The sequence below is a fragment of the Calonectris borealis genome, chromosome 23 (genome assembly GCF_964195595.1).
Source record: "Calonectris borealis chromosome 23, bCalBor7.hap1.2, whole genome shotgun sequence".
NCBI lineage: Eukaryota > Metazoa > Chordata > Aves > Procellariiformes > Procellariidae > Calonectris > Calonectris borealis.
In genome coordinates this window covers 3274500-3301253 of record NC_134334.1, presented here as the reverse complement: position 1 = coordinate 3301253, position 26754 = coordinate 3274500, and the positions used below count along the sequence as shown (strand labels likewise).

Sequence of the window (26754 nt, the reverse complement as noted above, 5' to 3'; positions counted from 1 at the left end):
TACTATCTAAAGAGGCACTGAGCTACTACAACTACAAAAAGGATAACTGCCCTTTCAATTCAAGGTGAGGTGTAATTCCAGGAACTATGTGCTTATAAAATCTGAGAGAGGGTAGAAAAAAAAGCAGCAGACACGTACGTAGTCTGATAGGACTTAACTGGTCCCTGCAAATGAAACTTTCACGCTTCAGCCGTGCATTTGTCCAGGGAAGATTCTGTCACTAATCAACACCACCACATTGGTCTTTAAAATGCTCAAAGTGTTGTTTTTCTTGTTCACTTTGTTTTGTTGTTTTTTCTAAATTATATCCTCCCTTTCCCTTCGGAAAAATCTTACAAAATGAAAAAAGCTACTCAGTCCTAAATTTAGACTCCAGATCTGGCAGACGCTTAAGCATCCCTTGTAAAACATGTAAGTATTTATCTGGCTTTCAATGAATGCATACTGAGGTAGCATTGTTTCATTTTAAAGCCACTTCAAGATTTCTATGTGTATATAAACAAATAAAACAAATCTCCTTGCTACAGATGAACAAATCTGATAGAAAGGTTGCATCTCTAGAGAAATACTTCCATATTAATATTACAGGAAACAAACACATACTAATAAGGTGTAAAGTACCTCAAAACTTTCATGTCAAGTAAACAGAAGTGCTGTTTTAAATATGAACACTTTTGTGAACTAGGATTTCAGTGGACAGCATTCTCAGAGATGCACACTCCTCATTTATTTGTCTTGCCTTACTGCCATGTATTTCAAACCAAACCCTAGCTTTTATCCCATGCTTACATCAGAAAGCAAAGGAAGAGTAAAAGAAAGGAAGAGTTTATATTCTTTAAACAAAAATTTCCAAGATAAGGAATCATGACAACTTGTTGGTTACATGGATATGACTAGTTTAGAGACTGCCACAGCTAGACAAACCAGGAAAGAAGGCTGAACTCTAACCATAATTTCACGTGGGACATTACATTTGTTTTTTCCTTGTTCAATAAATTCTAAAAGTATAAAAAAGTATAAAAGAAGGCTATGTGAATATCAGTGGAAGGTTTCCTAAATGATACACTAACATTATTATCCAGTGTCATCTACCTGAAGTAAATTATTTAAATTTATTGAAGAACAGTCAAATGCAAGGAAGAAGCTCTCACATTCATTTGAGGGAATAAAGTTGGAGGCCTGCCTTGTAACTTTAAAAGGGACCAGAAGCCACCTCTTCCTGAATGTGAACCCTGCAAAACACCACTGCGTTAACTTGTGACCTTTGGAAAAAAGGTTTTGTGCTCCCCGTAAGAATTACAAATTTAAGAAAGCATTCAAGAGTTCTGTGGTGGCTGTCGTTTTCATCGTGCTTGTGGCTGGGGTCGGTTTTGCGCACAGCTCTGCACTGCTGGCCCCGAGCAGAAGACGCCTGCCCTGTGCTGGCCGCAGTGTGACTTACTTTCCGAATCGGGAATTGAGCTTGTTAGTGAGGAGCTGGTAGATGTGGTGATGCTCATGGAGGGGCTCATACCGTAACGGGGGTACGCTCCCGTCATGGCTGTGGTATGAGAGATCCATGCTGCAGGGTCAATTGGCCTCACTGGTTCAGCTGTAAAACAACCAGAAAGGGAGAAAAAGTCAAATGGAGTCAGATTTGCAGTAAACACTAAGACCTAGAGTAAGAAGGAATTTTTTTGGGGTGCGCAAGTCCTTGCCATTCTGATAGTACGACTGAGATAGCCCCAGCACGAAGGAACAAAAAGCACCTTTCCAGCAGTAGCTGGTTTCCTCTGCCAATTGCTGCAGCAGCCTAATAGGATAAAGCCATGATACTCCTGTTCCCGCAACTGCGGCAGGAGTGAAGTATTCCCCCTTTTGAGAAAGGAGCTACCAGTCCAGTAATATTTCACTATTATTCTATACAGTGAGACAGAGTTTCTCATTTTGCTATGCTATGAAGTACTACCAAATGCTTTGCCCCCACTGATGGGAAAATCTCTCCCTACTTTTAAGGGTCTTGGATCCAAAGTAACTACTCAGACAGAAGATGAATCTTCTGCTGAAGGTGAATCAAAACAGTAACTCTAGAGCTCTGTATTTGCAGCGATAAGGCATCATGGAATTCCTCTCTCAGTGTTTTCAGCAACCGTAATGAAACTTTTTAGGACTGGAATAGTCTTGCAAAATAAATAGACAAGACATAAAGACCATTTGAAGAGACTGGTGTCAGAGAAGACTGAAAATTACACTCAGACCTTAAGAGCCACGTAGCCAGTAATTTTTAAAGCTGGGGATAAAACTCAGTTTTCCCCATAATCTTTTTTTCTTCTGAATTACAGTGGCTGTTGTTCCATTGCTTTGAAAGATGATTCTTAAAACCAGAAATTACGTAGAAGAGCTCTGCCTATGTTAGGTACTTCCTCAAAATATCCCACACATTATTGCAACCAGTTTAGCCTACAACAGATATACCGCTGTTTGCCTTGAAAAATAATGGATGCATCTTCGCTGAACAAAAGACAAACTGATACACAAGCTCCCCCTGTAGCAAATCTGAAATATGTCGTTTGTGGGATTTTTCTTTTAATTGTGCTGGTTTTCCTAAGGACTTCACTGAGTGAGCTCCCACAGCCTGCACAAGTCTATTCCATTAATTTCAATGGACAATGCTATCCTCACCTTCTTAGAAGGACTGGTAACAAGCTGGTTTCAATATCATAAGCAGAGCACTCACCAGTAGGAGGCAGCTGTGTTTGTCACATGAGCACAGATCTTTTATAGCCACTGAAGCCAGAAGTTTTAAAACTAGATCATTTTCAAGAGGTTTTATGTATATTAAACAATGTCGTTTGCTTCAAATTTTAAAAATACTCAGTTTAAATTCTTTCTAAGAAATGTACGTGTGACAAAATGAGGCTTTTTAACACTTAAGTACAGTTATCCTCCAAACTTTCTACCAATTGAAAGGTTAAGAACACGAGGATATACCCACCAAAAGGTTAGGAGCTTGATCCAAAGCCATGTGAATCAAAAGAAAAACTCCCATGAATTCAGTGGGCACTGGAGTCTCAGAAAGAGTATCTTAAACCCCTGCCTCCCAAAACAAAAAGCAAACAAACAATACAACCAAACTTAAAAGCATCAAACTTGTAGGGAACGGAAATCTGTGTTCAGATGCCAAAACAGCTGAAAATATTGTAGACCTTGCGGCCTCCAGAGGAACTCAGCAAAGAGCACCAATATGTACTCACCCCTGGGGATGGTGAAGTAACTCCTGGGAGTAGGGTCCCAGCATTTGGCTACTGTTAGGCTGATAGGTCTAGGAAGAAAAAACAAATAAGGGGACTCTTAACTTTCCCTACAGAAGTTGTAAATGCTACAACAAACGCTTTGAAACAAACTTATTCCTATCCTACAGTTGTCAAGTACATTCTGAGAACGCTTTTGAGATGCTTGTCGAAGTATTTTCAGTATGAATCAGTATCAGGATGTTTCTGGTTTTGCATAGATCACGAGCACTATTGGTGAAATCTGTCAAATGATCAGTTCTTGAGATATTAAAACGCTCATCGTATACACAAACAGTGCTGCTGAAACCAGGCAACTCCTAGTTTGTGTTGGTTTTGGCTGGTACGTTGGAACCAGTCTCACCTTTTCATCATTTACACTGAGAAGTTCAGACTTGAGATCAGCAGTCACACTGGTTGCTTATTGAGATCAAAATGTTGATTTCTCTGAGGTTTGCCCAATACCAATAACTGCATATGGAGGATAAGTAGCAAGAGATTTTGTAATATGCTCACCCTGGTTTGGAGACTATTTCCCGTAAAACCCGTACTGCATCATCATTGCTCATGTTCTCAAAATTGACATCATTCACCTGAAATATTGCAAAAAGCAGAGGTCAGGCTTTGCAACAGGAAAGTTAAAGACATCATAATTATTTGTTTCCAAATTTATTTGCCTTATAACGGTTTCCATTCCTTTGAGCAGCTGCAGCAATACCGTTTCTCAGAGCATACCAACTATCCAGCAGAGTTTGCAAAGAATTATAGATTTAAGTGATAATAGTCTTTGTGACACATTTCTCGGAGTATGAATGCATTCTGTTAACTGATTACTAAGTCCATGGATCTGGTGGGATGCCTGAGCTGAGCCACCAATGTACAAGCCAGCAGCACGTATTTTTGGACACAGACCAACCTGCAGAAGCATGTCTCCTGGTTCAATTCGGCCATCTGCTGCCACAGCCCCTCCTTTCATAATAGAGCCAATGTATATGCCACCATCACCCCGGTCATTGCTCTGTCCTACAATGCTGATTCCCAGGAAGTTATACTTTTCTATACAGATAGAAAGTGGAGGGTGGGGGGGGAAAAAAGCAAACAAGGTGATTGGAACGATAGTGAAGAGCTAACACCAGGCTACTTCAGTCTTGAAAAATCAGTTCTCTCAACACATCAGCTGGGCCATGTTTGACTTACAATTATCTCAGGTTACCCTATTGGCGTATGTCTGCCTGGCACGTTCATGGAAACGCTGCTAAAGACATTGTTTTTTCATACAGGACACTGAAAAGTTACATTCAAAAAATCAGCGAGAGAAACGACATTGAAAAGACACATCTACACCTAGAAATTATCCACCCGATCAGCATTAGGCAATGTTTTTTCCACACTTCACAGCAGCAGGAAGAATGTGGTGCTACTGAAAGGTGCTGAATTGGCAGTCCTGCACACTTCTATCTGGCTAAACAAAGAGACGCATGAGCAGCAGAAATGCAAACCTCCAGTGCCCTCCTACTCTAGCTCCTAACAGGTCTGACTCCTTACCATTCCTAGAAATAAAAGCAGAACTCCATATCCTGGAGTTCCAGCTCCTTCCCTGGGCTTCTCGGGAAGAATACTGATCTGCTTCTGCAAATGGCTGAGAACTATCTGGTACTGGACTAGGAGCCCAGGCACAGTCAACAGAGTAGCAACTCTCAGCTGCCATTCCCTTTAGTTCAATGGGCATCCTTTCAAATCAAGGAACTTTCTACTGGCTCCAAAGGCTACTATGCCATGACAAAATACATCTGCATCACTTGAAATTCATCATAAAAAACATTGCTTATCCTCTTACCCATGTTGAGTGTGACAGTGATGATATTTAGGGACATGGTAGAATCAGTGATGCTGCTGAATGAAGACGACTGCAAAATACAACAGAAAATTCTTAAGGTTTTAAATGGCTCAGAATAAGACAATAAAAACAACTATTGAGGATTAATTCATCGGGAACTGATTAATAGGTTTCCATTGGGAAGGCATCCAGAAACCACTGTGGTCTCCTCAAAATTATTCTTCATTTAGAATCTGTAAGGAAAAAAAATCTGAACACAATCTGCATTTTCTCCAAAGATTTGTTTACAAAACACACAGAGCAAGTTCCTGTATTGAGGTTTCTCAACTGAACCTCACATTGAATCATTTCTGCTTCCTGACTACATGACTGACAGGCAGACACTTAAATACTATAGTGCCCAGCGTAGTGTGATTTATTACATCTACGGCTCCTCGCTAACGAGAGGAGTGAACAACTCCTGATCCTTCAGGAAGCGAGAAGACAGACACTCCCCGCCCTCCAAAATGAAATACAAACGTGCTTATCAAATACCTTCTAAAACATTACTCCAGTTCTTGAGATAAAATGTATGTATATTCATTCTTTAATCTGTGAAGACTGATATTTATAGAAGAATGAAACAGTTACTTCAAGAAGTATGTCATTTGGACCATCCTCATTCTGCTACCATAGGACTAGCACAGAAAAGGGCAAGAGAAAAGATTTGCGATTTCCTATAAACGTAGATTTCTCCTTTCAGCAGAATGCAAGTCTCAGCAATTTATACATCAGATGTCTAACACACAGACACCCCTTGCCCACATCAGCCAGTAGCATAATGGAGGTTCTCCTGCAGAGGCTGGTCTTGAAAGAGACAACAAGAAATGCGATCACTTAACAGTAAAAGGAGAAAGGGAGAGGAGAAAGAGAGTCTTGACTCTGGTGCTGCAGAACTTCAAACGTTAGAGATTTAGTCCAGGCTAGACTGGAGCCAAAGGGAGCCTTTCCAATGAATTCCACAGGGCACAGATCTGTTCTGAATCCCTTCCTAATTCACATACTACACTCAAAATCACAGTTCACCTCCTTGGAAAATTATGATGTCAACCTTACCCTGTCAATCTGCCGCATCCTTTGTTTCCTCCTCCTGCGTTTATGCTTCCGTATGAGCCGGGATGAAGTACTTTGCTCAGTGGAGCTACTCAACCTGAGGGAAATTGAGAGCAAATGTCAACTCTGTAAAGCTGAGCCATTTGCATTTCTCTGCACCCTGCCAAAAAAGAGGCTGATTCCTACAAATGCCCGAGAAAGTAAATCATATAGACGCCATCAGCTAGCTTACAACGTATTGCTCTGTTGCTGAATTGCTGCTCAATCCCAGCGCGTGCTGTATCTTAGCCTCTGCCTAGGAGCACAGAGAAGATACCAGCTAAACTACAGCATGGATCAGAGAGTATAATTTACTGGCTTGCTTTCTTTTGGGAGCAAGACTGAATGCAACCCACATCTCAACAGGCATGTGTCACCCTGATTTAACCACCCAAAGGTCAGAGGTAGCCATCTTCCACTACTTTAAAGGTGGTCCTGACTCCAGGCCCATCAAAGAAAAATACACACTATAAGAACAGCTGTACATTAAACAGTGATTTTAATCTCCACTCTGAGAGAACAACAGACAACCTGGAGAATTTCTTAATATAAATTTTTGTGAGTCTTGTCATGGTGCTGTTATTTTCTTCTGCTGCTATCTGCCCTGTTAACAGGAACTTAACACTGGGGCTTGAATTCAATGAAATAAAGTAGCAACTGATAACAGCTACTACCAAATAGTGACAGAGGAATAGTGAATATGATTTACCTTTACATATTCTGTTAGGTTTATTTTATTGTGGTTTTTTTTCAGGCTCTTCAAACTTGTAGACACTAAATGTGCCACATTCTACATATAAATCCTTAAGATCCCCCTAAGAGTTACGAAAGCTAGTCATTCTCATTTTACAGATAGTGGACTGAAACACAGAAAGAGATAAATGGATTTGCCCAACTTAATTTCAGAAGCCTGGAACAAAGCCTAGATTTCAGAGATACCAGTGTAACACCACAGAGACATCTCTCCTCTTACGTTAAGAATGGCAAAAAAAGACAAAGCAATGCTCCATCATTAACCAAGGTTTAAAAAAATCCAACCCTATACAACACAAGTAATTGAACTGGCACTGTCAGAAAGAAAACAGTGCCAGTCTTTTTCCCCAGTCTCCATGTCCCTGTCTTCAAAGTTCTACCCATGTGCAGGAATGCTAGACTACCTCAAGCAAAACTTGATACCAGCAACCTCAAAAAGGAGCTTGCTGTCATTAGATTACAACCCACCACACTGGGAAACCCATCTTGCATAAAGTAGGCGTGCTTTAGTCAAGCATACTGAGCAGAATATTACAGATGCTGGAACTGCTCAGAGGGTGTGAATCTCTTAACATTCTTTTTGAGTTCACAAAACTATTTCAGGCATGTTAACCTCACACACTCCTTTTTCCCCTCCCAGCAAGGCAAATTAATTTAAAGAGCCAAGAGGTGGTATTTTCAAAAGAGATCAAAAATATTATAATTCTCGATCTGTAGAAACAGGTCACAGCACCTGGTTTTCTGAGGCTTTACCTTTGCAACAGGAAAAATAAAGAGGTCTCTCAGATGCAGGGCTCCCAAAATTGGACTTGTTCAACATTCCCCACTCTTTTTGAAAGCACTGGGAAAGATTGACATAAAAACCTCCTCTTACATTTTGCTACCGATATTCTTCCTCTTCCTATTTCCTCTCCAATTTCATTCTCCTCCTCTCCTCTTCCAGAACATCTCATTAGTAGAATTCAGCTAAAAGTTTCCAGCACACAACATTTTAGGAGAATTTGAAGAAAGGCAAGGCATGTTGCTCACATCACAGTGAAGCTGCCTGCTCTTTGAGAAGGGCAGCAAAAAGAAAAGAGGCAAAAGACTGGGGGAGCTTTTCTGCATGAACACAAGTCAAGCAACAAGATACCTTCAAAGGCTATGAGAGAGATGTGAGTGCCCTTCCACTATGAGAGTATGAATTCAGCGCTCCAATCTGCAAACAAACCCTCTGCTCACAGGCTCTATTCCCTGCTGCAGACAGAACGCACGGGTGTGAAAGCCCTGCTCTAACATGACGAGGCAAGACTTTCCACCAGCTTTGGAGACAGCTGAGCTAGTCCATAGCAGAAAAGACAAAACCTTAAAATTTTATCTGTCCTTTTGGCTACTATAATCACACTTCAAAGTCATTCACAGCATCCAGGCAATTGATTTTCATTGTCTACACTCATATTTCATCTACTGCCATATCATATTTTATAGCTTTATCCCAGTGTGTATCACTTAAGGAGTATGCAGTACTTCCTGTTGACAACTTTTTTAGAATGACATCCTCTAATGGTTACTGTGGATAAAGAGAATTCATTAAATTCATACACGTCACTTCATTTATTCATTTTCCCATTTACTATGTCCCTGAAAGGGGTAATGCCTCCGGCTAACATTGCCTACTGTAAAAAACAATTTTAAGTTAGCAATGTTCATATAGCAGAGAAAGAAAATGGAGATAAAAACTATACTGAAAGTCACACCTGCCTGCAGCAGGAGATCACGATGGGAATTCACCCAGCAGCAAAGTTCTTCCTCCATTTTCCAGACAATGGGCATTTTATCTGGATAGCAAGTTACAGAAATGAGGATAGGAACAGTAGAGTTTCAGCAGACAGTTCACTGAATTTCTTTGTCTCAAGCAGTCTTGGCAGTAATCTGGTGCTATTTCATGGCACTTCACATCCTTAGAAGTACGCAACTTAAAAGTACCTTCCAACGTATGTTAGTAGACTTCCTCTGTCAATATTTTTCCTGATCACAGACAGCACATAAGATCTGCTGGCTGCCAAGGCTGACTGGCTATGCCAATTTCTTCCTCCTACTCTAGTGCACATCAATATGGTGTTGTTCAGAAAAACAAAGAATGATTATTTCCAGCTTTTAGTCTGATTTTCTAAAACTGGACTGGACAAAAATACCTTTTGCCAGCACTGAAAAGCTAGGAAACAGAAATATCTCTGAGTCCTTAGAAGGGATATTTTAATCTACCATCAAGTACAGGACACAAAAATACTTTCATTACTATCTTTAGAGAGATACATCAAGGATGAGTCCAAAAAGATGGACTGGAAAAAAGGAAGAAAAGTCTAAGTACACCACAGAAAGGCAGGCAGAGCACAGCTGAGGTGATGAAGGTGTGAACAATTAGTTTATACTAGTATCAGCATCTTGTTCCTTCTTCACTTTTGCCCTCCCTATTTAGTTTGGAAATTTGGGGGTGAGACTACTTTGGAAAACTCATTCAATTTCAATACATGACCAAAAGTTTAGATTCCTGCGTAAGCAGTGAACATTGGGGATTTTTCTTTTAAATCAAACCAGCAAAACCAGACTTTATTGGCAAATCTCTGAACTTCTGTTACCAGATAATACATGAGAAGTGAAGTTGTTCTATTCTGCAGTATTTTTTTCATTCTCCTCAGCGTTAGACTGGAAGAATGGAAATCAGTTCCTTAGAAAAGCCACAGTTCAGGTTTAGTTCAAGAGGCCAGACAATATTTCAGAGAAGTAACTTCTTGAGCTAAAACAGCCTCTCACACTAGTTGCACAGAATTGATGATCAGAAGGCACTGCAGAAACATTTTTGTGTGCTTATACATTGGCTTCTATACAGATAAACATTAGAGAATGTTACTCACTACACTGGAGAAATCATAATGGAGAGCTCGCTCAACTCAGTTTTTTCATCCCTTCTTGGGGAAAGCTGGACAATGACTTAAGTTGCCTTAATAATCCCATGTGTAAGTAGAAGGCAAGACAGCTTGTTTCGGCAAGACTCCCACACTGTGTGAAAGCCTATTTGTAAACATCAGGTTTCACGGTCTCTGCAATTTCTTAAAAAGGAGTCAAGCCTATATCTATTTTCATGTAGCTATGGTACACTTCATCATCTCTTCTTGTAATTTCTTTTAAATCCATAGCCTTAATGTATCCTTCCTGAATCATTCATAAACACTGCATATCTCATATTCTAGGAGTATCTGGATGCCAAATAGCTCAAGTGTATTCTAATGAGGAGTAATATTTTGATCTCTGAAGTATCTCCAGAAATGAGCAAAAGTTATTATTACAACTTGATGAGCAAAACAAGACGGTATAGTCAAGCTTTTGGGAAAAATAAAGTGCAAAGATGAAAAACAAATCTGGAATCATAACTACCGATTTCCTGCACTAGCTACTGGCCAAAACCCTGACTGCACTTCTAACAGAATGGCTATGGAATAAATCCCACAGAAGAGATTTTTTTAAAAAGAATAATAATAATTTGTCCAATCTGCATTCCCCAAAGGAAGGAAAAAAGGTAACAATTTGTTAAAGAAAGCTTATCCATATAGTTTAAAAAGAACAAATGTTAGTTTCTTAAATGAGAAATAAACGTAATCAATTTTTTTTGCAGTTGATTTTTTAAGTTACATTAAACTGGGAATACTAATTGCAAGTTGCTGACAATAATCCTACAGCTACAGATGTCATATCTGCTAGACCTTTATTTGCTTAACAGACGACAGAAACAAGACTCTTACTGTAAAGTTTACCATGAGCTCCCTACATCAATCTGTACTCAAAATACCACCTACGACCTACAAATAACACTAACATTCAAGCATATCATACTTTGAAAACAAAGGAAATAAGTTACTGCACTCACACTACTTGAAGGGTTCTGTACTGTCCTGTAATATTTGTCAACAAATTAATTCACTGAAACAAAACATTATTCTTTCTCACTAACTGAATGCAACAGAACTTCCTTGGACTGGAAATCAACCAACTCTGTTGGTAAAAAAGGTTAAAAATAAAATAAACCAATGTCAAACACATACTGTTAGAAAAGCATCCTCAACCTTACAACCTCTTCACTTCCAAGACAGTAACATCCTTTACAACTGATTTCTTCTCTCAGTGACCTCCTCCACGTACAATCTCCTTTACAATGCAGGTTGACACCAGAGTTCATCAGCTGTTATTAAACAAACTTACCCCCTTCAACTTCTTTCTCCCCAGGCCGCTGTCTCCAGCAGATCTGGAGCATGCTCGATTTTCTATTTGGCTGTATTTGCCTCTAAAGAAAACTTCTCCCTGCCAGCACAATCGCTCATCTGCTTGAGAACATCATCACCGTAACACAACAGCATACCTTGGAGCATTCCATTTAGTTGTTCTTCCTGACTAGCTGGCCTGGCAGCTATTCTGTGTGCCAAAAGCTTCTGCCAAAAGCTTCTGCCCTAGCCTAGAAAGGAAAAGGCCTGCGCAGCAGCTTCGAAGAGTCTCTTTCTTCTCAGGTCAGACGCGGGAAGCTTTACGTTATTAATATAGGAAGATTTAGCTGGGTCTAGTATAATGTGCTTCAGTGGCCACCCTGACTGTGCTAATCCTGCCCTACTGCATATCTTGCTGCCGTGGAAATGATTAATTTATTTACAAGAAACAAAATCAACTGCAGGGTTGTTGTTTTTGTGGGCTTGATTTTTTAGGGAGGGAAAGAGGGTTAGAAGCCCTGAAGGCTTTAGGAAGGCTGAGAGTACATTCAGGTTGACTACTGATCTTGCCAACCCTTTATGCACATGAATAGGCAGGTGAAGTACAAAGCATCCAGAAGGCTAACTTTCTGTATCTTCAGGTGTTGGCAACTTCACTGTAACTGCAAAATAAATTCTTGAAACTAATTAAGGACCGAATCTTAAATGTTCATTTAGTTACCCTTTCAACCTTTGGAAACACCCAGCCTTTAAACAGAATTTGAAGGAGCTGCTGTTCTTCAACAGGTTTCTAAGCTATGACTAACTGCAAAACCAAATAGATCCACTAAGTTCAATCAGCTAATAATCTGTTTGTAAACATAGCAAATGTTTAAGTATCTCCAAGACTAGTTGTTCTTTGCTGTTTCCATTCTACCTAGAATTTAAGAATATCACATTGCACCTTATTTGTTTTAGCTACAGATCTCTATGAACCACCAGAGATCTGTAATCTTGTTGTCCTCTAACAATTAAGAGAAATCTGTAATGGGTTTTCATAGCTCACTTGGATGAACAACAGCTCTAGAGACAGTGTTCAGAGAATGCTGTCACTGCAGCCAGGAAAGGGAAAAATATTAGTTTTGATTGATTTTACATCTTTAAAAATAGCTATTTTGAATCCAAGAAATGTATTGGCTTATAAACCTTTTACGGAACAACAAAAATATATTTAGAGATTAACAAGGATGTCTTGAAATGGAAAGCTTTTTTGCAAAAAGCAAGGAATAATTCACATTCTCTCTGTCTGAACAAAAAGAAAAAAAATAATTATGAAGTCATAAATATATGGCATCCCAGCCTGTCTTTGCAATAGCATTAACTTTGATGAATTCCTGTACTGCTCATAGGTCTCAGATATGCAATTACATAGGAATTCCTTTACAATTCAGCTTCAGTGAAGTGCATACTTATTAGGAATCTATGCTGAAGGTATTTTGTAACAATATTCACACTATTACTTTATAAATAGGTACACAGTTGCACATTGCTTTGATCATTCTTGCTATTAAAAGGAAAGAACAGGAACAGAATTTTTCTCTTAATTGGAACAGTGGCTATAGGCAGCTTGGATAGCGACCCCAATAACTTAGCTCGTTTCTCAGAGCAGTGATTATATATAACATGATGTTACTGATGAATTATGAGTACTCAAATCATATGTAGCAGAAAAAAAAGAAAAGAAAGGAAAATTTAAAAACAGAAAAAAGAGGAGGGGGGATAAAAAAAAAGAGACAATATAAATCTTCTCATCTCGCCAGCCAGCATGTTTCAGGAAAGCCCAGAAATACAGTCAAGTGGCTGGGAAATGGATACAAACAGTATTTAATAGCTCAGTCACTATGGCAATGCCCTACCTGCTTGTGTTGTCATCATCATCAGAGTCAATGAAGCTGCTGGATTCCAGCTCACTACTCATCATGGTAGAAGAGCTGTCATAACCAGGAGGGTGCTCACGGTGTCTGTCCAGTTTCGGATGGCCATTGATCCGAGGGACTGTAAAAACAAAATAAATGGAGTATTACTAGGCACAGAGGAAAAGCAAGGAAGAAGTGGCACTGTGAGTAGCACCACGCTGGCACTGACAGCTGCAGACAACTCTGCAGGAGGATCCTTATGCCAAAACCAAGCTCTTTGCAGAACCTGATTTCATTCAACAGCTAGAAAAGCCCTGGCTGGCCTGCCTGCCTACCTACCTTTTTCCTAACTTTCTCATTTGTCTATGGCTCAGTTCATGGGCAAGCCATAAACGGATCGAGGCAGAAGTAGCAGGCATGAACAAGTACTATAATGGTATTAGAACATCAATTAGAATGGCCGTGAGAAGTTGATGTCAACAGGAAGGTACATATCTTGAAAAAGCAGCAGACAACACAATTTGAGTTTGGTATGGATAGGCCTAGCAGCACAGAAAATGTTAAACAACATTCCTTGATGAATTCTATTGATTTCTCACCCATAAAACCACATTTCCCTTGGTCTGTGCTACGTGTTCCTATCCCCATACCTACACCATCCTGTCTGGGCAGTACAGCTCTATCAAAGTCACATTGTCTTGACCATTTCACATGCATAAGACGCTTCAGAACAATTTCTTACTAATCCCTGGCTGTGTGAATGTTGTCAGACACGCAAACATTCCTGTAGATAATCCCCTCAGTAAGAACGCCGTTTACTTGAAGGCAGCAGTGATTCATCTTTTTCTAGAGATATTTTATGAATTTTCCTCTGCAAAGCAAACTCCTCTGCCTGCTTCTCTCATTAGAAGACCCATAATCTGCAAGTGCTCTATTTTGCCAAGAACGGTCCTTTCCCTGAAACAAGAAAGGCCCAGGTTGATAAGACACCTGGGCAAGAAATAAACATAATAGGCTTAAAAGACAGACTGATATTTTAAAACACACTCTCCAAACTCAACACTCCCTCCCAGGTCCAAGGGATCGGCTCTTCAATTACAGGATAGAAAACCTTCATAAAGGAGGAATGTCTGCAGCAGGAATTATACATGATGCTGTGCAACTGTACACATTGCAAGTTAATTGACAGTTCTTGCCAACTATTAAAGTAACATGGTTTGAAAAACCAAGAGCCACCCTAAATACCTGGCTGTGAAGCCCACTGTGGCTAGCCTTCACTCCTCTGTTTCAAATTGCTCAGCAGTGAAATTAAAAAACTGAGTAGTTTTCTTCCTGCCTAAGGAACGTGGGCCTAATTATTTATGTCCATAAAGGGTTTTAAGGGACTCAATAAAAGGTAACAGACATATATAAGATCTCATCTCAGTTTTTTATACATATATCTAAATCATTCATTTCTGCAAAGTGAAATAATTGAAGCGTAGGCTGTAACAAATTCTCCTGCTATGTCACTTCTATATCCCCTTTGATCGCCCAGCTTTTAGGCACATCTATAGGCATACAAAATGGCTGTGAAAACACTTACACTGGCTACCCAAGAAGACCAAATCTTCTTTCAAGTAAGAGCAAAAACAAAGCTCCTTCCCTCCTGCAATAGCACCTAGCTTTGGTTTGAAGAGAAGCTGAACAGTAGCATCCCTTCATCACCCTTCTCAGAACTGACACTAGTTTTTCATCTTGCCATATGCTGAAGGGCAGTTGAGATGCTACCATTTATTCAAGCCTTGAATCCTCTTCTGCAACTAGCACATACCAGCAATGATGACTCAGGGACTGACTGCTGTCCTCTAGGAAGTGCCTCAAAGTCAAAGGCTGTGTGATGTTAAAAAAATGAAGGTTTCAATTAGGCTCTGCCTCCAGAGCTCCTTGCTCCTAGCATTTCCATCTCTCACTTCCCCATGTGTGAAATGGAGACACAACAGCATTTGCCGGAACTTTTTAGACTGCACATTCTACAGTATAAAAAGCCTCTCCTCCCATAATTTGGTCATCACAACTACCATAATGTACTCCCAGTATTGGGTGGTAACACTAGCTCTCACTGAAAAACAATTAATCAGCTTGTCAACAGCAACTCAAGACGTCAGAATGACAACTCTTCATAGACGCAGTGGGAAGAAAGCATTTAAAGGCCTGAAGTTTCAGTTCTATCTGAATAAATGAGTGTTCATTGGTTTCCTTAAACTCTGCAGTCTAATATAAACTGGAAACTGACTATTAATGTGCTGCTTTTGTACCACAAATGATTAGCTGAAAATAAAGTATCTTCAGGAATCCCACATCCACACTCGAATAGTCTCCTAGCTCTGCCTTTAAACCACAAATCTAAAGAGCAGCCAATTATGCCTGCATACACCAGGTATGTACAGATAAAAAGAAACACAGAGGCTGGCCAAATTTTACTCCTTCTAAGCTGGCACTAACAGTTTAGAGGGAATATCTCATCCAGATAGTATAGAAATCGATAGAGCGGTTTATGGCATCGTTACTGAGGAGGTCAAGACTATATTGCATCGTTTCTTCTCATCGGGAACGGGCAACTTTGACCATTGAGAGGCAAGGTCAAGTAATCCATTCTACAGAGTCCCTGAATGTTCAACCTCAGCTACTCATCCAGGCTTTAAAAAAAAAAAACAAAACAATTCTTTCAAAGTTGCTTTCATCCATAAAAAAAGCAGGAAAAAAAAGGAGAAGGGAAAAGACATCCAGATTCTAAAGCTGAAAAACAGCACTTTTCAGCAAATTAATAGGCTTTAGACAGTCAGAGTTCTGTCTTTTAAGACTAAGGAGAACGTCACAGACTTGAACAATTAAAATGCCTCCTTTTCTTGTGCTACAAATTCATTTTTTAAGTCTTCATATAGTGCAGCCTAGAGTTCAAAATATTTCACTGGATCTGGAAACCTGGATGCTAATCACAGCATCTGACAAATTCAACTCGATCTCTTCAGCCTCAGTTTAAGTATAAAATCAAGTCCAGCCTCCTTGTCCATTTATTCTTTGCTTCTACACAGTGAAACATCAGAAACTGTGGAGCGAATTAAAGCATCTTATTCCAACAGATTGCATAACTCAAATATGCATTCACTGGAAACAGTACTGGAACAGCTAACAATTGACATCGGCACTGCTTATCTAGCAGCCAGATAACTTTCAAGGAAGCAAAGCATTCCATACTCTGATGACATGAACCCCTTGTCTCCCTTCTAAACACACCTTTACGCCTAATTTCAGGGGCAATTGTTGGTTTTCGAGAATATCATCACCAACGAATCAGTATTTTGGATTACCAGAACGCATGCAACACTATCACCCTTACAAGCTCTGCAGAGTTTTCCCGAAGAGGGAACGACAACCAAGAAAAGGTGGTGACATACGTACAACGGTTTGTGGCAAAGCCTTCATGATTCTGAGTTATGATGGACAGAGGCTCTCACCAAATGCAAATCCAACACAGTCCCAAGCAACTTCGAGTTGGCTGCTGGTTACTCCATAGTCTTGCTTCCACTGACATTTCCTTTCCGACTTCATAGGAAGTGACAGCAAATCTTAGAAATTTACTGGCTGGCACATAATTTACAGAAACTTATTCTCTTTGCCCCTTCTGAGTTTTACATTTCTATTTTTCGTAGAGGAGGAGTATATAAGCTAGAACAGATGGAAGTCAAAACATCAGCCACAGAGAAAACTGACTTACATTTCTCCACTTGAAAAATCCCTTCTTTTTATTACTGTGCTTGTTTTTCCTGCATTCCTCTGCTATTCATCACTTGCGACTTATAAAAGTAATCACATCAATGTTGGGTGATAATGTTGATTTCATTTGGAGAAGCTGACATTAAACAGAGCCCTGATATTAAAAACAAGCCCCTGTCAGAAGAAGCTTTCCCAGCTCTGATTGGGTGGGTGGTAGATTACAGAAAACAATGACCTGGATTTTATCCACACTTAACTGGTATAAATAGGAAGCAAATTCGGGCAGCATGCTTCTCTCATCAGAGATACTTTGTTTACATTTGGCTTTGATTATTATTAAGTATACAGCCCAGAAAGAGAGCTGCCAGCATGATTTTGTAATCTTTCTCTGCAAAATGAGTCTGTTTATGCAGCTGGGGATGGAGGGAGGGCGCCTCTGGTCATCAATAGGTGGGTTGTCTCAAGTGCCCACTAGAAATCACCAGTCCCGTCTCTCCCATCACAGGTCATGACTATTAGACAGTGCAGATTCTTCATTTCATTCCCAGTGGGTGGTCTAAAGGCTTTCACTCTTGTGGACCTTTTCCGCTCTAAAACTCCATCACTGCATTCACTTCTCTGCTGAGAACTCTGGATGTCATCAATTAGGGAGCATTAACGGTAGATATCTAGAGATTGCAACCTCCATGCTCTCAACCAGACCCTGCGCAGCAGGCAGCGAGGATCGCTATGAAACCAGGACATGTTTCAAAGTGTCACATCTCATCCATTGTGGGTTATTTATTCAGAAAATTTTTGTCCTTAAAAACTCTATAAGCAGATTGCTATTTTATTGAATTTGCAATTCCGAGTCATTTGCCTAATACTTTCAATAGATACAACTCTGCCTGTAACTCAGCCGATTTGTTTTTCACCTCTCTAACCACCAGACACCATGGTCAGCAGTTCCATGTTGTTTCATGACTAGTAAGGAACTTCCCAATTCCAAATCTGAATTTGCTTCCTGCTAGCATCCTAAAAGATCGTTCTCATGCTGTCTCTAAGCAAGCTTCCTTCAAAATTTAACTTTATATTTATGGCACTAAAGAATGAAGTAATTCAGCTGTCACCCAGCTCTAACTGCTTAGTATTGGGCTCAAATACAAGCTTTCTGACTCTTGTATTGTTCTTATCAGAACAATTGTATTGTTCAGAATATTGTATTGTTCTTATAATTTCTTATAAGAAATGCTCTTCCTCTCCTGCTTGGCCTAAGATATATGAAGGACTGCAGCACAGCAGGCACATACAACACACTGATTACTTTGCAGCCTAGGCAATTATTGACAGGAGCTGAAACCTTTTGGCTTCCCAGAACATCCTGCAGTTTAAATTTCCCCAAAGTACATGTTCGCTGTTGTTTCAGAGACTGTAAACTTGAAGCTAGGACTTGTGTTCCTATCAGATGGAATAGGACTGCTAATCCCTTGTCTAATACTGAGTCTCAAACAGTTTCCTCATTCATTATCAGGTGAAGAATTCATCCCACACATGAACTTGATCAGTTCACAACCATTATGAAGAATTAATGGCCCACAGCAATGCTCTATGCTCTTCAGTTCTCAGGGGGGAATTTTCACACAGAGGACAATTTTAAGACCAGACAGAATTTTTAACCAGCTGAACGCTGCCTCAAACACACTGTGCAAAACACGCCATCAGAGTGTTTTCTTTAGCTCTCCACCTTTCAGTGAAATAGCAGTACCTCTGTAGTACCTCTGTTACACTGATAGATCACCTGCCTGTGGCAGTGAAAACACTGAACTTTCACTCATTTGCTTTTCAACTAAAGTAACAGAGAAAGTTTAAGACAAGTGATGCGTAGTGCTTACTAAGGACTTTCCAGCATCAAGAGAACAATCAGGAATACAGAGGAAGCCAAGGCATGGAAATGGCACCCATAGGTATTTTCCCCTCAGCCTGCACATTTTCTGTGTTAACTAAAGAATAAAGAAATTGCAGTTTGGTACAATGCCATGGCCTGTGTATGAGGTATGTCTGAGTGACTGAAGGGATGCACTATTAACTCTGAGGACTCACGTGGTTGGAATGCTGCAAACTCTGCTGTAAAATTCACTCGAGAGTCTACAGTACCAACAACAGTCCTGAGGGCCTCAGGCAACGGAGATGCAAGGTCCCATTTCTGTGCAAAGGTAACAGAGCTTTTGCCCAAGAAACCAAGGACAGAGTCAGTGCTGCAGCCTATAAATCCCACGGAACACTCAAGAGCAATGGGTCCAACACGGCAGGATCCAAATTCAAGAGACTGGGGAGCATCCAGCTGAGGATTTTATCAATGCTGCAATACATCAGTATGGACATAAACTCCCCAGACCCAATAATAACCACCCAAACTTTCACATACCCTTTAGATCCAGTGTGCATTATTTCATTTTTATACTGAGTACCTCAGTTTCCCTGCACAAAATAAGGGCACTGACTGCTTAGAAACTTCAGTTGAAATGAATGTTAATACCTACAGCGGTACATGCGGGGCTGTGCTTCTGGATAGCATCTGACTGGTTCCAATGGCCTCATCAGGTGGTGACACCACTTGTGACAATATCTCCTACTGGGAGTGGGTCTCAGAGGGGAACGCTGCTGCGAGTGGAGCTCCTGTTGCCTCTCCTGCTGTGGCTGGCTCCTACCAAAACACTTCAAAAATGTGGGAGTGACCATTTCCCTGCCCACGCTGTGCCCACTTAAGGAAATCCCCAGTGTGCACTGTGACTATCACTCTGTCCAAGTCCAACAAACATATCCAGATGTACACGGAGCTTCCCACACGTAGTTATTTTTCACGCACAGTGTGAGAGAAAAAAAGAGCCAGTTCAGGGCTCCTGCTGGGACACTGGAAAATTCCATTCCTGAAGACTCAAAGATTATGAAAAATATATATATTTTTGCATGCTCTTCCTCCATGACATAATCCCAAGGAAGCCTGTGCCCAAGAGACAGCGCATCTGGTAAGCAGTGTATCTTGAAGGACTGGGGAAATAGAACAAAAATCATTTGCATTGACTTTGCCATTTGCCACTCTGCCATTTCCACAACACACTTCGTAATCACATCTGCTGGATACAAGTCACCCTTTTTCATGGATCAGATCTGAAAATCCAAATCCTTTTATAGCCACATTTTTAATGGGATCCTGTAATATGACATAGCTCTCTTTATCCCAATAAACCATACATAAATAGACCTTTGGAATTTGCATAATTACTTTTTAGAATATAGTCAGGCTACTAGAGATTATACTGATTTAGGGCTTCTTTTAAATTATCTCTTATTTTCATGTATTACAGAAATGTCTCTCAGATCTAAATACATGGTCTTCCAGTCTCTCATAAAATTTCTTTTTTTGGAGATAGGGGTGAAGGAATTTTTCACCGTGAAGGAATTTTTCACCCAAAACCAAAAAAAACCCAAACATATATGTGTGTTTCTCATCATTAAATTCCATATACTTCTGCTAGTGCAAGATGTTTCTCAGCTTTAACCTGATGTAAATGCAGGTGATGGAGCAACTTCACTTGTTCTAGAGAAAATCTAAGGCAGACGGATTGTTCTGTCAGGACACAAACCACGAAAAGCAGCAACACCATAAAAGTTCACAAGGCCTAAATATGGGCATCATCGTTAAAAACAGCAACGCAGACAAGTTTCACAAAATCAGGCAAAGTTCGGCACGTGGCAAACCACAGCCACACTATAGAAACAAATGTTGGATCTCATATGTGTATGTGCTCACGGCTAGCTGAGGTTCACGGAGACTTACATTTTAAGGTCTTCACTTAGAAGCAAGGATGGACCATGCCTTGGTATCAAGCAGGTTTCTGTTCATTCTGGTGAAATCTATGCTTGACTGACAACTGATAGAACTTTGTTTCATGTACCGCAAATACTCTCTCAAACCACATGCCCTGGCATTACTAGTGTGTACTGCAATACCACAGCACAGAAGCAGTGTTTGTTGAATTATTAACTTCTTACAGAAGGCCAAAAACTTCAGAAACTGTGAACATTTGCAGCTTCTGTGCAATTTAATAAGGATCGCAATAGCTCAGCTGCTCTCAAGGTTCAGCCACTCAAACATTTCAGAAACAGTTTCACGTTTCTTTGACTGGGTCTTCAGGACAAACATAAACCAAATACATTATGGCATTAATTTGTTAAGATAGGACATTTAAAAAGATGATCCTTCCAAGCGATATTACAATTGTGTCATAAACCATTTTCAACTCCTCATTTCCCTGAGAGTTTTTCATTAGCCCTTCTTGCCAGTTGTTCCTCACAAGCCTCAGGAATTAGGACAAATGCAAGATGATGCTACTTTGTGTAAATTAGTGTTTGCTTTTAGGGTCATTAACGGCAGCGAGGTTTAACGTTACAATGGTCTCGGCATTATCATGCGGTATTACCACAGTTGCTGTGCTACCGCAGATGCTAAATTAGAATCTCAAATGTTAAACTTAAAACAGATCTACCATATTTGTTCAAGATTTTGACCTGAGCTCTTCAAAAAGTAAATGTTCTCTAACATCATCCAGGTCAGTTTCGTCATCCGACTCGGAGACTGTCCCAGTATTATGGGTATGAACGAATCAGTGTTTTTTAACACGTCTCGGTGAAGTTTTAGCGCTTCATAGGGAATGGCATTTTGAAAGCGTACCTTGGCTCCTGGAAAAGTCCACCGTCTCTAACGCCGGAGCAATCTCCTTTCCCCCCGCCTCTCCCCCAGACCACGGTCGTCTCCGGCCATACAGAAAACGCTCCGATCCTTCCCCCCATCAGAAGGCTCTCCCCGCCGCCGGGGAGTCCAGTCGCCCCGGAGCGGAGCCGGCGGCGCGGTCCCTCTCAGTCCGCAGCGCGGGCGATACTCACGGCCCGGCCCGGCGGGGCCGCGGCCCGGCTCCCCGCTCGCTCCGCCGTCCCCGGCCGCCACCCGGGGCGCCGCCGCCCCGCCGCGGCTCCGGGACCCCCTTGTCCCCCCGCCCGGGGCCGGGCCGGGCCGCTCCGCCCTCCCCAGAGCGGCGGGCCGGGCGCGGAAGGCGGTTCCCGCCGGCGGCCTCAGGCCCCGCAAGGCCGCAGAGGAGGAGGCCTGCGGGCTCCCGCCTCACCCCCGCTGCCTGCACCGACCTCAGAGATCGTCCATCGGGGCTGGGAAGGGCTCACGGGAGCAAAGCCCTCCCCCGCGGATGAATGCCTTCGGGGGTGGGCAAGCTACATCTGCTCCTGGAATGACTTGGGACAAATCACTCCAGTGGAAGGCAAGGCTGTCCTTAAAAATAAACAAAATAAAAAGGACAGTCCTCCTGACACGGGATACGGAGTGGCAGAGCATCATGTTTCCAGCATACAAAGAAAACACAAAGCATGTGTTTTAGGGTTGTCTTGTAGGTTCAGGAGACCCACCAGAAAGAATAAGCAAACAAAAACTTTGTCCCCTCCCTTCCCCGTCTCCTAATGGGGAAGGAAAGCAAATTTCTCAGGCGTGAAGCACAGCCAGCGAAATCAGAGCACAGCAGCAGCATCATACACCGCTTAGGAGACAAGACACGGATTTATGTGGTATTTTACATGGTCCTTGGAGTCTTCGTAAGTATTAGGTATGAAGAAAGTGAAAGGCACGGTCAAGTTGAGATGGATGAATGATGGCAGTAATGTATATATTTTGTCTGTCTGCCATGGCTCCATCTGGCATGTGATTTTGCTGCCTGCAGCAGGACTGCACCTGGAACGCTGCCCTCAGATCTGAATACCACATCAGCAGAAATTCGTTGGCACCTTTAAGTCCATTCCAAACAGCCAAAGCCACAGCCGAAACACTGCTAACACAGAGTTACAGAAGGAAATGGAAAAGGGCCTTAAATCTGTGCCTTTTGAAACACGGCGTCAGTTTCTAAGTTCTTTTCTGCACGTCACATCCAGGCAACCAAACTCGGTCCCACTACAGAGATGCAAAGGAAAGACCCCCACAAAGGAAAAACCCATATCTAAATGCAGTTTCCCTCCCTTTTCCTCTAACTCTTAACTTTTCTGTAGTGACTTATTTTATCAAATATCAACACACTATTCTTATGTTGTTGTTATAATAATTAAATATATTTATTATACAAAGATATATTTTCAAAGGCTTCTGATTAGCAATGTGTTGGCCTACCTGCATAAATTAAAACTTGAATTTATGGCTCCTCTCATATCATTCAATATAAACCAAAAATGGAAGGAAATTGTTCTTTGAGCACTGTAAAAGGTTCACTTCATTGTTTGCCTAAAAGCCAGTGCACAGCTGGATTCAGCTGGAACTGGAATGGGTGAACAGATGTGAGGTAAAGAGAAGGGCTTTTAGTCTCATTTTGCAGATCTGAAGAGGCACTGATAGTTGAGATCAACTTCCATACGTCTTGATGTTCCAACAAAAATACCCCTGGTTTATATACTAGATCAGAAGAGCTCACTACACTAATAATGCCTCCTGTTTACATTTTTTCCCTTTCCTTTTTCCAGCTATATCTTCTCTGTTAAATTTTAAACAGAAAAAATGGGTTCAACTTCATGTTTCCTGTTTGAACTAGATTTTCTTTTATAGAAAAGCTCCTATACGCCGCTCCAGTAGATACAAGTGGCTTTATCAGTATGCAAATACACTTCAATTTTAACAATGTTTTATACCTCCCAAACAGCACCAGGTAGCCTTGAATTCACAGGATAGGCTTCCTGTGCAATTAAGGTATGCATTTAAATCCATAAAGTTTTTGTAATCTCTCTACCCAATTAAAATTCCCTTTTCTAACTTTTTCTAATTTAGCCAACATTGTTCAGGGGCGGGGGTCGGGAACTATTACTATAATTGAGTGAGTACTTTCACAAACCACAATTATAAGGGTTTTATTCATAAAATACCCCCAGGTATCCAAGTCCTTAGTCTAAACAAGAATCATTCTCTGCTCTGGTTCAATGCCTGTCCCGCTAATAACCAGGGACTTTCTGCCCTGTTGACCCCCTGCTCCTGTCTCTTCATTAGAGGATGACAGAGTTCATTGAGACTGTCTGCCAAAAGCCTTTCAACGTGTCACAGAGATTAGAATAAAGCATAGCCTAGGAGGTTAAAATATGTCCTCCTTGACTTTTATCAACAGCAGAGTAGGCCCTGCCCGAGGGACAAAAGCACATCAAAGTACTAAATCAAATAAGCCTTGAAAGCAGAAAAGAGTTAGAGCAGCATCTGCTCAAGGAAGCTGTAAAGAGGGTTCCGTGACACTGCAGAGAACAAAGGTGAGAGTGTCTCAGGAAGAAGTCATAGCCAAGCTCCCAGTTAAGACAAAAAACAACAGAGCTTCCAATCCCCACCAATGCAGAAAGTCTTTACCAATTATTAACAGGAAATATGTTACCACTTTTTCAATGAAGACTCACTGTTGCGTGCAGGGGTCAGAGTCTCAGCTTCGCAGGTAGGGAAGAATGATGACTATTACATTGTTCACTCCTGCTTTATGCTTGTACCCATCTGCATGCTATATGCTATACCCCTATACCTTGACTTGTCTTGTGTTTGAAGTTCTTTGGAACCCTTAAACCCTTCATCGTTCTACAATGCTACCAGAGAAAGGCTTCTCAACATTGCCATAGGACAGATTACAACCGGTAACGCAGTTCCTGCTCTCACAGGCACGCGGTCCTACACTGCCAGTATCCCACACATGGCCAGCTGGTCACTTCAAAACTTCGGGGGCTCACCAACCACCTCACAGTTGTTTATACATGGCAGAGTCTTTAAAGAGCAACAATTGTTGAGGAGAACTGTATTTTCAGCTACCACTGTTCAAGTTCCCATTGCAATTGTTTTGTAGTCCCAGCCCTTTTTGTTTGGACTCCTTGGCACACACTATGGTAAAGAACACATATACTGCAGCAATGACTGGAAATCTGCAACAGCTCCTCTTCCCAAACATTTGGGGATCTACAAGTGTGCCCACATTAAGAGCTTCTCAGAGCACAGGTCATTATCCAGCATTTTTCAGCTGGCTGCACAATAGCTAAGTTCACCCCACAGCAAACTCAGTGTTGAAACACTAGTGCCGACACTTGACATCTGCAGACTCGTCAGAAACCGAGCAGTAGCCATAAAACATTCTCCAACGCCAGAGAAAACTTGTCCCTTAATTACCTCCCTAATTAGAGCCTCCACAGTCCCCTTTCCCACTCCTCCTCAGGAAATGGACATGGGAGCTTTGTTCTAGGCAGCAAGGGGTCCCAAGAACATGTGCCAGGCAGACCTCCCACGTTTCTAATTAAGATCCTCACTCTACTTTCACTTAATAGGACTTTGTCAACTTTCCAAAACAACAAGGACTTCTGTTGCTTTAAGAGAGAAAGTGGAGCTCTGACATACTGACAGCTCAACTCATTTTATAGGAAGCTAATGCCAGGGATAAATTTGCTAATTAGTGTGAAAGGTTATCAGGAAAAGACATATTCCCCAATTCATACAAAAGCCTCTTTGGATACAAAGCCTCTCAAAAACAAAACAACAAAAAAAAATCATTTCTCTGCATATGTAGCCTCCACAATATAATCACCATTATACCTTAAAATATATATATACCCACACAGGGAGAAGGTAACTTTGTCCACACTTAGCTGGCAGGACTCATCTTTCTCAGCTAGTTCACTTTATTAACCTCACTAAGAATACAACAGCAGCATCAGAGCGAAACCTCTTTCCAGTTGCACTCTTGGTGTGAAACCTCATGCCTGAAGCATGAGAATAATACTGCAAATTTAAACTTAGGCAATTGCCTGGAGAAGAATTACATCTCTGTTTGTTGATCCTTCATTGTTTCTCCAGCTTTACGGAGCATCTGTGGATGAGAATTAGTGTGTGCTTTGCATATACGACATCATACACCATTCCAGTTCCCATTAGCAGAGAATGGTCTACTAAAAATTACTGAAAAGGAACACAGTAAGATGAAAAGTTGGAGACCCTATAAACAAGCGCTCTTGCTACAGGTACCAGGTTGGTGCACAGATAACCAAAGCTCCAGCAGAGGAATAACATAAGTGTAAAGCTTTCCCTAGACCTCACACAGCTGTAAATCAGGTCCAGGAGGAAAGTCCTGAAAGCAGCTTCCCCTAGCACCCATTAGGCATTCAGTTCAACACAGAATTTGAGCACATACTTTAACTACATAATTGAGGTTGACCAAAATCACTTGGATTTAGGCATACTTCCTTAACAGGTATGCAGGTGCTTAAGCGATGAAAGGGCCAACAACAAAACCAAGAGCATTCCATGGCTGATGAGGCTGGGAGCAGGCTCTGCTGATGTTGTGTGTGTTTGGACATCTACAGTAGGTAAGGAAGGAAATTACAGACGCATTGATAACTTCCCCTCTGCCAGCCTTCCTCCAATTCTCCACTTAAAAGGAAAAGTCATGCTAGGCAGAATTTGTCCAGCTGAGTCACTTCTGTTCCCTGATGTCATCAGCTACCAGAGAAAGGCTTCTAGACATTGGCACAGGACAGATTAAAACCAGTAGCAAAGTTCCTCCTCTCTCTTAAGTATAGTAAGATCCAAGGTGATAATTCTTCTGAAACTACATCCCTTCTCATTTTTCTCCCTATCCCTGGCAGACATTTCACCAAGAAAATTATAAATGCACCTTAAGATTTCCAGATCAGTTTCCTTTACGATTTTCTTAGTGCTTGTACCTGGAATGTCACATACCTTTAAATGCACATTGATGAACAAAGGAGTTTCATTATGTTCCTCAGCCCATCACATTCTCTTTGTGGGTATAGTTTTGAAATCAGAGAAGATACAAGCACAGGAG

The 26754-nt window shown here is 41.1% G+C and overlaps 1 protein-coding gene across 5 annotated transcripts in view; it reads right to left on the bottom strand.

Annotated features, from left to right (window-relative positions):
- The window catches only part of DVL1 (dishevelled segment polarity protein 1), a 118509-nt gene that overhangs the window by 26387 nt on the left and 65368 nt on the right, over positions 1-26754 (bottom strand). For 3 of the 5 annotated variants that reach the window (XR_012677045.1, XM_075172356.1, XM_075172358.1), the window contains exons 5-11: positions 13121-13259; positions 6202-6295; positions 5107-5176; positions 4186-4325; positions 3786-3862; positions 3234-3301; positions 1442-1591 (exon numbers count right to left, since the gene is read on the bottom strand). Coding sequence is in view for 4 of the 5 variants with exons in the window: in XM_075172356.1 (XP_075028457.1) it covers positions 1442-1591; positions 3234-3301; positions 3786-3862; positions 4186-4325; positions 5107-5176; positions 6202-6295; positions 13121-13259 (738 nt within the window). In the remaining variant the exon portion in view is untranslated. The remainder of the gene's footprint in view (positions 1-1441; positions 1592-3233; positions 3302-3785; positions 3863-4185; positions 4326-5106; positions 5177-6201; positions 6296-13120; positions 13260-26754) is intronic. The other 2 variants (XM_075172357.1, XM_075172359.1) reach the window with 1 other exon arrangement.